At 36.5% G+C, this 12,766-nt stretch overlaps 1 protein-coding gene across 3 annotated transcripts in view; it reads right to left on the bottom strand.

The window, feature by feature from the left end:
* CYTIP (cytohesin 1 interacting protein) overlaps positions 1 to 12,766 on the bottom strand; it is a 77,699-nt gene that overhangs the window by 31,533 nt on the left and 33,400 nt on the right. The window contains exon 1 of one of the 3 annotated variants that reach the window (XM_003921959.4): positions 403 to 739. The exons of the other annotated variants lie outside the window; for them this stretch is intronic. Coding sequence (XP_003922008.3) covers positions 403 to 576 — 174 coding nt within the window. The 5' untranslated portion in view covers positions 577 to 739. Of the gene's footprint in view, positions 1 to 402; positions 740 to 12,766 lie in introns of those variants that run through there. 3 annotated transcript variants of the gene reach the window in all.

The following is a 12,766-nucleotide window of genomic DNA, read 5'->3' as shown; positions in this document are numbered from 1 at the left end:
ATTTGCTTATGAACTGAAATGACCATCAAGGACTTTGGGTGAGGATAGAAGGGAAAGAATCAGTGGAGACACAATGGGAAAAGATCATTAATTCTCATACTGGTTGCATGTATATAAACCATCTTCAAGTTTGTTATGCTTAATGATTTTTATTTTATCTGAGCACTTCTTCAAATGAGAAAAAAAGTCATAATTTTTGCCTTGAAAAAAAGTTTGATCGTGGTCTCAAGTCTTCAGACTGCTTCACCTAGCTCTGTGAGCATCTCATCTCCTCCACCCACATAATCTGCCACTAATTCCAAAGCCTCTAAAATATCACTATTAGCATGAAGTCAGACAAACATATCATTCTACTCTCAAGAGAACATGAACACTCCAAAGGGTACAAAACAGCAACCATACCTGCTTTCTTCCCCGAGGCAGAGTAGCCACTGTGTCTGCCAGCATTTGAATCCTTCTATTATCGTCCATTGTAAGGCTGCCTGTGAGTGTGGAGTAAGAACTATACGCTGGCCCAGCGCAGAAGTCCGCCAAATTGCCATTGCTGCTGTGTTGCAGGAGCCTTTGTAAAGACATTGTGAATAAAGATCACTCCAGCTAGCACATGGTTGAGTGGCCTTGCAGGTGGGGGAAGCTAAAAGTACAACTCTGACAAGTAATCAAAAGTAGCAAAGCAGAAAGAGCCCATGTGACCTCTGTGGTTTGAGGAACTTGTTACACAAACCATCTCTTGCAGTTCACTCCCATTTCTCAAAGCTTTTTTCTCTTTAAGCTCCTGGGAGAACGTGGCTAAATTTTACAGTTGAAAGAAAAATCAACTTTTTTTCCCCCTCAAACAGCCAGAACTCTTATGCTTTTATGTTCTGTGGCAAGTGTATTCACACCACCATCTGCCATTTTTTTTCTTAAAAAAAGAAAGAAAAACATTCCCAAATCCTACCGTTTGTTTCCCATTCATTTTCTTACTTAACATTAACAGTGCAATGCAAAGGGCAGCACACAAGGACATTCAGTTCTTGTGAATATAAGCAAGAATTACAGGTGCTGGTCATAATGTTCTCTCTCGAAGTCCTTGTAACGTGCTTTCCCTGAAGTATACCCTAGATCATTAATGTTCATCAAAAAGACATTATATCTGCCACTGGGCTTGTAAGCATTCAACATTATTCTGGTTGCCCTTTTACTACTTTGTCCTTACTAAAATTACCCATGATCTTTACAAGGTACAATGGGAAGGGAGAGCCAGCACATTTAGGGCACAATGTTGCCATTTCTTAGACGAGACTTGGTGGCAGCATCAGCAAGTTGTCCTGGGGAGGAAAGGAGTTGGCAGAAAGGTAACAGGCAAACCAAGGTGGCACAAGAATGTTGCCTGTTGGTCCCTGCATGTGCATATGGGTCAAGGGCACCATCACTAAGTACTCAAGATCAGAGATGCTTTTTTTTTTCCTCTTTGGCAGAGGTTGGGGGCAGGTAGTTTTGAGAGAACTGGTTTCATGGAGGGGTAGGAGAGGCAAGTCAAAGGAAGAATCGAAACAAAAGTTAAAAAGAGAAGTTTTACACGGCACAAAAAGTCAAATGTGCTTTTTAGAATCTCTGAAGGTCAATACTACAATTTAAAAGAGTTAGAAAATCTTTGAACTAAAATGGAATGTGTGTGTACTGGAAGTGAAGGTGAATTCAACTCAAGCAGAAATTGCCAAATATAAATAGTAAAATCTGAATTAATAGTGCTTAAAAAGTTGAAGCCATGTATAGATTTTAAAAATTCTATCACAGCATGATTCATTACACTGAAATTGAATTTTGACATAGGCAAAATGTTATCACCAAAAACATATCTAAATCGGGAATAAAAACACGTATGTTCTCAGAAACCAGGTGGGTGACATAAATGTTCAAGGCAAAAGGGAGTGGTAAATACCTTGGAAACTAAAGAACATATCAATTACAAAGACATTAATGTAAAATCTATATTTGTAGATATGTACAGCTATGTGTACATGTATATGTGGGGTGTGTGTGTGTGTGTGTGTGTGTGTGTATTAGGAAGAGAGAGACAGAAATTGATTTTAATAGCTTTTCCAGGCTATGAGGCATGTAACTTAAATCAACATTATTAATGGAGGACAGCTGTCCACAATTTCCTAGGTATTATAAAGTTATGTAAACATTTTTAATATTCTTAATATTTTAATATGCCAAATGAAATTATACATTTGCTTAATATAAGGTCACCCACTTAAGCCAACTGACTCCCCCATTTTTATAAATCTACTAAAATTGTACCAATTCATTGTTATACTAATCTTAAGCTGATGTAACTCATAGATCATCATTCAATTAAGAAACTGGAAAATAATTTACTTATTTTTGATGTGAATTAATTAATGAAATGTGTTTAACAATTAAAATTTTTCAAATCATAGGATCCCTGGATGCAAAATAAGGGCCAAAAAACAGCTCTGACATCCAGCCATTCCATATCAATATGGTCACACCTGTTAATTACAAATGTATAACCTTGTCTATTTTTATTGATCAGTTCCCTGTTCTGTCAGCGCCTGTGTCATGCCAGTCAGTAAATATTTTTAATAATATCCTGATCAACAGTGTGCCTCGTGAGAAAGGGTGGATAAACAGTAATCTTTTAAGGGGAATGTGACTTCCAAACATCAAATCCTTGACTTACAAAGGTGTTCTACTGTTTACAACATCTCTTTTCTTTTAGGATTCACCTTAGGAAAATTATTATTCCCCTTCAGTCTCCTTTTTATTTTAGAGAGGTGATTCTGAAAATCAATCAGATTAAGCTATTTAGGTACTCAAAAGGTTTCAGGAGTATCTCACTGTTCACAAAGTAAAATAAAATATAAATCATTTTATATTCTTATCTGATTCATTCTCTGAAATGTCATATCATTTTTTTAGATCCTTCTTTTGACACTTAATATATTTTAGTTAAGGCAATAGTTAATTGTATACAAGTCTGTTTCTCTGCTAATGTCCAATTTCCTTGAAAGCAAGGGACATATTTTATCTTTAAATGTATACTTTATATTCTACATATAAAAATTGTTCAATAAATGTGTGTTAATAAAAAGAAAAAGGTAGAAGCAGTAAATATTAAACAAAATGAATTAAACAATAGTGTTCTGTGATACTATTAAGGAAAAAAATAAATCAGTAGGAAATGTATGTACTACAAGCTCATATTCCAAAGTCCTACAATTTTCACTAAGGGGTGATCTGAAAAATGAGAAGAAAGTCTCTTAAAAATATGTCTACTGTGTTTTCTTTTATCTTTTTTTTTTTTTTTTTTTTTTTGAGACAGAGTCTTGTTCTGTCGCCAGGCACCAGGTGCCAGGCTGGAGTGCAGTGGCTCACTGCAACCTCTGCTTCCCAGGTTCAAGCAGTGCTCCTGCCTCAGCCTCCCAACTAGCGGGGACTACAGGCGCATGCCACTATGCCCAGCTAATTTTTGTATTTTTTTAATAGAGATGGGGTTTCACCATGTTGGCCAGGATGGTCTTGATCTCTTGACCTTGTGATCCGCCCGCCTTGGCCTCCCAAAGGGCTGGGATTGTCTGCCGTGTTTTCTAAAAGCTAATGTTTGTTATGTGGGGCATGCTTCTTATTTGGGACATTTTGTTCATAAATAAGGAAATATCCTTGGAAGGAATTAATCTTTAGTACAAATGAGATGAACACTGAGGGCCTATAACATGGAGATTTGGTAGAGTCAAGTGAGAGGAATATGCCTAAAGTATGGAACACTGAAAGAAAGGTGGAAAGGTTTGCAAGACAAACTGAGCTAACCTTACAATCATTCATGAAACTCTCAGGCAGCTGTAAGAGGGTTGACAACAGGGTTCCAGTGTCACACTACTTAGATTCAAATCCTAGCTCTGATGCTTTAAAGGCTATGAACTGAGTTGGGTCCCCCAAAATTCATACATTAAAGCACTAAGATTCCATGTGACTATATTAGACATAGGACCTATAAGGAGGTTAATTAATTATTTAAGGTCAAATGAAGTCATGAGGATAAGTCTCAGACCTTATAGGATTAGTGCCCTCATAAGAAAAGGTGGCAGAGGGCTCTCTCTCCACCATGTGAGGACACAGCAAGAAGGCAGCCTTCTGCAAGCCAGGAAGAGAGCCCTCACCAGGAATTGAATCTGCTGGTACCTCAATCTTGGATTTCAGCATCTAGAACTGTGAGAAAATAAATTTCTATTGTTTAAAGCCACCCAGTGTATGGTATTTGTTATGCTGTGGTACTGGTTAGGTGGCTTGAACTGATGAATATACTCTCTAAACCTCAGTGTTCATTTATCTAAAACAAATATTTGCAGGAAAAAAGAGACAGAATTGTTCATGCATGGCACATGGTATAAAGTAAGCTATATCTATTGAATTTTGTTTTAAGTAACAAGAATTCAAAAGGAAAAGTGTAAAAGGAAATGACATTAATTCCATATGAATAGCCCTATTCATTACCAAATGACTCCACATGCAGCAAGGATGCTCTTGCCCACCCTGGAGAAGTCTTAAGGCTGCATGTGAATTCCTTACCATCAACTATCAAGATATATTTGAAAACCATCATCAGAGCCAATGTCTGAAATTTCTGCATCATTGTTAGAAATGGAAGAAGAGTAACTGGTTGCTTAAAAAATGAGATTTCTTCTATGCCTTTCTGATCTTAAGATAGTTTTTGAGTTTTTTGTTTGTTTTATTTTTGCTGTTTGCCTTTATTTGCACAAGAAGATTTTATTTGGCTTCCTGGAACATCGGAGGATTTTGTTTTGGTTTGGTTTGCTTTGCTAATTTGTTTTATTTTGGCCTTTTGCCTTTATTTGGATGGGAAGTTTTTATTTGGCTCTCTCAACTGATGTAGGAGATGGTTAAAGTCACATAGACAATATTTGAATCTTGTGCCTTTGAATTTATATAAGGTAAATTTAATTTAGTAAGGTTACTCTTATAGATAAGGATCCACTAACTGTGAAAACTGTTCTGTCCTATGTACCACTTTATCTGAGTGACAGAGCTGGGTAGACAGATGTCCTCAGCTTCCCCAAACATTCCGTGTGGGTCACTGGGATTATGAACACTACTCCCCAGAGAGTAATAGCCTTCTTCAGAAAATGATAAACTAAAAATCTGGAACTAGGACTGGCCCTGAAACATAGGCAGCTAGGGAAAGAGAAATAATAGAAACAAAGGTCATAATGACCCTATATTAGAAATCCTAATGTGATATAAACCAAATATTAGCTTAAAGTTTTGACATGCATATTTAAAAGAGCACAAAGAAAAACTTTAAAACTAATATAAATCATAACAGTATATCAAATCTATTCCGTTTTTAATACAAGTGCAAGGAAACAATTTTCTGACTGATTCAAGTTTAACTCAATCAAATCATGAAGCTATGGGTAGATTGCAATATCATTCAAGGGATTAAGCCAATAAATTCAATTAGGGCTTTAAATAGATTATCTAGATCAGTCTTTCATGAAATAACTCAGTAAGATAATTTCAACATTCTTTTAAATGTAAAAGACACATTCATTTGGTGCACTTATCACGTAGAAACATCATTAACTGCATTTTTAAAATTCCATTTGCTTCTTTATCTCTTTCAGATTTAGGGAGAGTACTTTGAGCATGTTGGGCATATGGCAGAGACAGCTCTCTAAGAGGGTCCAGGTTGAAGGTACACAGTAGTATTGGGGCCACTTGGAGGCAGTCGGTATGTGCACAGGTTTTAAAAGGCAGCTTCTCCCGTGGACTTGTCCATATATCTATACAAAATGCTCTGTGAATGTATCAAGGTTGTTTGAGTCTTAAGAGGTAGTCTATGCAATGATTTTTAAATTGTACTCATGAAAATGTAAGGAGATCCTTTGAATGACCTGGGAAAGAAGGGAAAAAGAGGGGAAAAAAAGACATGAGAGGGGGGTTCTGAGATTTTCAGCCCTGACATCAACCACAGCAGTTGTAATTCCTTTGCTTTAAATTGTGTTCCTAGTCATACCACATGATTTAATCAGATTAAACAATAAAACTGAATAAAACACAGGCCTATAGAAGACAGAAAAGACTCTTCACAGAGTGTGAAGAACAGTAGACTATTGAATCCCTCTATTAAAAAGAAGTGTCAGCCCTCTCATGAGTTCCTCAATTTCTACAGATATCTCCTTTTTAGAGAGATAAGACCCTAACAGTACAAAATCTCTTTAAAATGAAACACAAAGTAACCAAGATAACCAATAAAGTACCCCTAATTCTGGATTTGTCTAAAATTCATTCAAAACAATATTTTGTTCATTAACCTATTAAGACAAAGGGAGAGACAGTTTAACTCAATTAGAATGAACAGCTTTTCTGTGCTAAGGGAATTGTCCTACAATATGAAGATGCCTTTCCAAGAAAGATTGAGGCTTTAAGAGAAATAGATGATTGGTTGACCACTTATTACCAGGAGTATTTTCCTTCTTTGAGGACTATTATCTTTAAAAAATAAGTAGCTATTTTTCTTTTAAAGTTACTTAGTTAATAAAATAAGAATATGTCCAATCAAGAATAAATGTCAAGATCAAGTTATATATAGAGAGATAGATAATTTTCATTCAGTTTTATTTTTAACCTGATGTATATGTATTTTTATCTTGCTGCCATAACAACCATGAAATAAATGAATTATATTAGTCACACCCAATAGAAATTCGTGTCGGTGAAGAGGGCTGTTTCAACTTGAATATAGGAATGATTTGTTGAAATAAGTTCATTCAAAATCTATTTGAGTCAAAGAGCATGGCCTTAGGCAAGAAAATAAAATATTTATAAATAGGAGTGTGTGTGTATGTGTATCATGAGACGGACATCTTGAGTATATCCAAAATTGTAGAAGATATTGAAAAAGTAGTCAAAGATCTATCCTTTAAAAAAATATAGGCCGGTCGAGGTGGCTCACGCCTGTAATACCAGCACTTTGGGAGACTGAGGTGGGTGGATCATGAGATCGGGAGTTCAAGACTATCCTGGCTAACATGGTGAAATCCCCATCTCTACTAAAAATACCAAAAATGGCCGGGCGCGGTGGCTCAGCCTGTAATCCCAGCACTTTGGGAGGCCGAGGCGGGTGGATCACGAGGTCAAGAGATTGAGACCATCCTGGTCAACATAGTGAAACCCCGTCTCTACTAAAAATACAAAAAATTAGCTGGGCATGGTGGCACGTGCCTGTAATCCCAGCTACTTAGGAGGCTGAGGCAGGAGAATTGCCTGAGCCCAGGAGGCGGAGGTTGCGGTGAGCCGAGATCGCACCATTGCACTCCAGCCTGGGTAACGAGAGTGAAACTCCTTCTCAAAAAAAAAAAAAAAAAAAAAAAAAAACCAAAAATTAGCCAGGCATGGTGGCACACACCTGTAGTTCCAGCTACTCAGGAAGCTGAGGCAGGAGAATCGCTGGAACCCAGGAGGTGGAGGTTGCAGTGAGCTGAGATCACATCACTGCACCACAGCCTAAGCAACAGGATGAGACTCCATCTTAAATATATATATATATATATATATATATATATATATATATATATATATATATCTCCCAGATTATTTTACCATTGTTATGCCAAATTTTCTACATACAGATAATTCTTACATTAATCTTTCCAGACCATAAAACCAGTTGTCTATAAAATTAACCTGATCCTAAACTGGTAACAGAAGATAAAAAGGAAAAAAGAGAGAGAGGGAATGAGAGAGAGGGAAAGAAGGAACTCAGCCAATCTCACTTATATGTGGATACAAACATCTTAATTAAAATATCAAATTGAATCGATCAGTGTGTTAAAATAATGTGTCTCAACCAAATTGGACAGGATACAAGAACAGCTCAAAAAGGATATAAAATATTAATAGAAATCACTAAATTCTGTATTAAAAAGAAATTAAATTCAATGTAATAGATGTCAAAGCTATTAAGATTCATTTTTGCTTTTAAAAATTCCAAGTAAGCCAGGGATAGAAGGAAAAATACCTTAACATAATGAAGAGTATCTACCAGAAATACCCATCAAACATTAACCTTAATATTAAAATGTAGGCCAGTCCCGGTTGCTCACACCTGTAATCCCAGCACTCTGGGAGGCCAAGGCGGGCAGATCACGAGGTCAGGAGTTTGAGACCAGCCTGGCCAACATGGTGAAACCCTGTCTGTACTAAAAATACAAAACTTAGCCAGGTGTGGTGGCAGGTGCCTGTAATCCCAGCTACTTGAGAGGCTGAGGCAAGAGAATTGCTTGAAACTAGAAGGCGGAGGTCGCAGTGAGCAGCAATCATGCCACTACACTACAACCTGGGCAATAAGAGCAAAACTCCATCCGTCTCAAAAAAAAAAAAAAAGAGGGAAAGAAAAGTAAATGTTTTTATTGTCTTAAGAAGGAAGACCACGATGACTATAACCATCATCACTCTTCACAGTTTGACAGTACATCACAAATAAAAAGTAAAGAATTTATTAAAAAAAAGAACAGAACTGTCAAGTTTGTTGATTATATGGCTTCATAACTAGACTATCCAGGACGATTCATAAAGAACAGAAACCTGGTAAGAATTTTTCTGAACTATAGCCTTCAAAAGACAATATACAAATATAAAGAAATGAGTTTCTTACATAGTAGCAATTATTATGTTATATATTTGTTAATATGTTATATTATAATATTATTTTATTACAAAAGAACTTATAAGAATGGGAGAAAGACACATCAAAATAGCCAAAAAGTCATAAACTGAAATGAACTTAGTAAGCATTCTTAAGATGTTATGAAGAAAATTCTAAGGCCGGGTGTGGTGGCTCACGCCTGTAATCCCAGCACTTTGGGAGGCAGAGCCAGATGGATCACCTGAGGTCAGGAATTGAAGACCAGCCTGGCTAACATGATGAAACCCTGTCTTTACCAAAAACACAAAAATTAGTTGGGCGTGGTGGCACACACCTGTAGTCCCTGCTACTTGGGAGGCTGAGGCAGAAGAATAGTTTGAACCTGGAGGGCAGAGGTTGCAGTCAATCAAGATTGCACCACTGCACTCCAGCCTGGGCGACAGTGAGACTCTGTGTAAAAAAAAAAAAAAAAAAAAAAAAAAAAAATCTAGAGTTTAGACTAAGGAAAAGTTATGCTATGTTCTCATATGAGAAGAGCCCTTTTTGTAAAGATGTTTATTATCCCCAAATGTTCTAAAATAGTCAGTTTACTGCAAGTAAAACAAAACCTCTATGGAAGTTTTGTTTGCTTGCCTGTTTGTTTATAAAATTTGACATATATTCTTACACTTAGCTGAAAGAGAAAGTGCACAAGACTAGCCAAGAAAAATCTGAAAATAAAAAAGGCAAGAATTGGAGGTAAGGATGGGCATTGGGAAAACTATCTTTAATATTATATGGGTTAGAACTGTATTGTCAAAGAATTAAACAAACTGATCCAAGATGGCTGATCACTAGCAGCTCGGGATTGTAGCTCCCAGTGAAAGCACAAAGAACGAGAGGACGCCACACCTTCACATGAATTCTTGTTGCTCACGCACCAGGAGATTCCCAGAGGAGGAGCCCCACGGGTCGCCAGCGCGACTCTTGTGACCGGCGAGGCGGTTTTGCTGGCGCCTCGGAGCGTCGGTTCTTGATGCAGAGTCAGAAAAGCACCATCAATCTTAACGCGGCTGATTTAGTCCGCACAGTGGGTTGCTCAGATTTCCGCACTGAGAATCAATAAGTTGGACGTCCACTCGGAAACACAATTACAAAGACGGTAATTATAAAGACCACAGATGGATAAATCTACAACGAAGGGAAGAAAACAGTCAAAAAAGGCTGAGAATACCCAAGATCAGAATGCCTCTCCCTTAGCAGGGGATCCCAGTTCCTCATCAGCAACAAAACAAGGCCTGATGGAGAACGAGTGTGTTCCAATTATAGAAGCAGGCTTCAACATGTGGATAATAAGAAACTTCTGTGAATTAAAAGAACTTGTTCAAACCCAATCTAAAGAAACTAAGCATTTTGAAAAAAGGTTTGACGAAATGTTAACAAGAATACACAATTTAGAGAGGAATATAAGTGAATTGATGGAGCTGAAAAACACAATACGAGAACTACGTGAAGTATGCACGAGTTTTAACAGCCAAATTGATCAAGCAGAAGAAAGGACATCAGAGGTCGAAGACCAACTCAATGAAATAAAACTAGAAGACAAAATTAGAGAAAAAAGGATAAAAAGGAACAAGCAAAGTCTCCAATAAATATGGTACTATGTGAAAAGACCTAATCTACGCTTGATAGGTGTACCTGAATGTGACGAAGAGAATGAATCCAAGCTGGAAAATATGCTTCAGGATATTATTCAGGAAAAATTTCCCAACCTAGTAAGGCAGGATAATATACAACTCCAGGTAATACAGAGAACACCACAAAGATATTCCTCAAGAAGAGCAACTCCAAGGCACATAATCGTCAGATTCACCAGGGTTGAAATGAAGGAGAAAATACTAAGGGCAGCCAGAGAGAAAGGTCAGGTTACCCACAAAGGGAAGCCTATTAGACTTACAGCAGATCTCTCAGCAGAAACCCTACAAGCCAGAAGAGAGTGGGGACCAATATTCAACATCTTTAAAGAAAAGAACTTTCAACCAAGAATTTCACATCCAGCCAAACTAAGCTTCATAAGTGAAGGAAAAATAAAGTTTTTCGTGAACAAGCAAGCACTCAGAGATTTCATCACCACCAGGCCTGCTTTACAAGAGCTTCTGAAAGAACCACTACACATAGAAAGGAACAAACAGTATCAGCCTTTCTAAAAAATACCAAAAAGAGCATCAATATAATGAAGAATTTACATCAACTAATGGGCAAAATAGCCAGCTAATATTAAATGGCAGTATTAAACTCACATATATCATTATTAATTCTAAATTTAAATTGACTAAATCCCCCAATCCAAAGACAGACAGGCAATTTGAATAAAAAACTAAAACTCATCAGTATGCTGCATCCAGATCCATCTCATATTCGAGGATACACAAAGACTCGAAACAAGGGATGGAGAAAGATTTACCAACCAAACAGAGAGCTAAAATATATAAATAAAAAGCAGAAGTTACAATTTTTGCCTCTGATAAAATAGTCATTAAAGCAACAAAGATCAAAAGAAGCAAAGAAGGACATTATATAATGATAAAAGGATCAATGCAACAACAAGAAGAGCTAAAGATCCTAAATATATACGCACCCAATATAGGAATACCCAGACATACAAGACTAATAAAGAGACTTAGACTCCCACACAATAATAGTGGGAGACTTCAACATTAATATTAGACAGATCAATGAGACAGAAAATTAACAACGATATCCAGGACTTGAACTCAGATCTGGAACAAGTAAACGTAATTAACATTTATAGAACTCTCCACTTTAAATACACAAAATATACACTCTTATCAGTACCACATCATATCAACTTAGAAGTTTAAACAAAATGTTTGTTGGCTCCTTGTTATTCTCTTTCCTCATTTTCTTTTATGTCTCCATTATTAAGGACAATTATAGGCATACCCATATTTAGACTGCATTCTAGCCCGGGCAATAAAGCAATACCCCCATCCTCTCTCCCTCTTCCTCTTTCTCTTTCTTCCTCTAGGAAAAAAAAAAAAAAAAAAAAAAAAGAACTGTATTGTCAAGTAGAAAACAATTAAAATAATGTCTACAAATATTGTCAAAAGAATACAGACACCAAAAACATACCAATGCGTATATAGAAATTTATTATTCCACGAAGTTATTTCAATGTATCAGGAAAAGAGTATGCCTTCCAACAAATAAGACTGGAACCCATTTGAAAAAAATCAAATCTTAGCTTTTTGTCACAATGTAATACTAATTTCCAGGCAGCTTAAGGAGTTAGAAAGGTAAAAATAATTTAAAACCTATAAAAGAATAGCAGAAAATATAGAATATTTAATAGAATCAGGTTAGGAATGCTTCTCCTAACAATACATAAGAGCCCAGAAAGTATTAGCAATGTAAACAAGAAAAACTTCTGTTCAATGAAAGCTATAATGTACACGGGTGAGAGCTAAGTGAAAGATAGCAATAAATTATTTGTGACAGACAATTGCCTAATGGCTGTAATACAGTGCTTAAAATTATACTTCTCAGCAAAGTATATTTAAATAGCAAAGGCTATAAATGGATAATTTACAGGTGGAATACAAATTATTAACACATTTATTAAAGGAACTCACCCTCATTAGTAATTAAGAAAGCAAAAATTGAAATAGATACTAATTTTTGCCCACCAAATAAACAAAAATAATGAAGCCTGGTGATATCCACTATTGGCAAAGTTGCAGGTAAGTAAGCACTTAAACACTTCGGTAGGACTACAGATCAATAAAGACATAATCATAGTGTAGTAATTTGACAGTATCAAAAATTTAAATGTGCAACATGCAATGTGTTACACTTTTGACACTTAATGGTAGTGAATCTTTTTTTAAGAATTGACCCTTAGGGTCAGGTGCAGTGGTTCACACCTGTAATTCCAGCACCTTGGGAAGTCGAGGTGGGTGAATCACCTAAAGTCAGGAGTTCGAGACCAGCTTGGCCAACATAGTGAAACCCCATTTCCACTAAAAATACAAAAATTAGCCAGGCATGATGGCAGGCTCCTGTAATCACTACTACTCGGGAAGCTGAGGC

Source organism: Saimiri boliviensis, chromosome 5, assembly GCF_048565385.1.
Source record: "Saimiri boliviensis isolate mSaiBol1 chromosome 5, mSaiBol1.pri, whole genome shotgun sequence".
In the NCBI taxonomy this organism is placed as follows: Eukaryota; Metazoa; Chordata; class Mammalia; order Primates; family Cebidae; genus Saimiri; species Saimiri boliviensis.
This window is presented reverse-complemented; position numbering and strand designations above follow the sequence as displayed.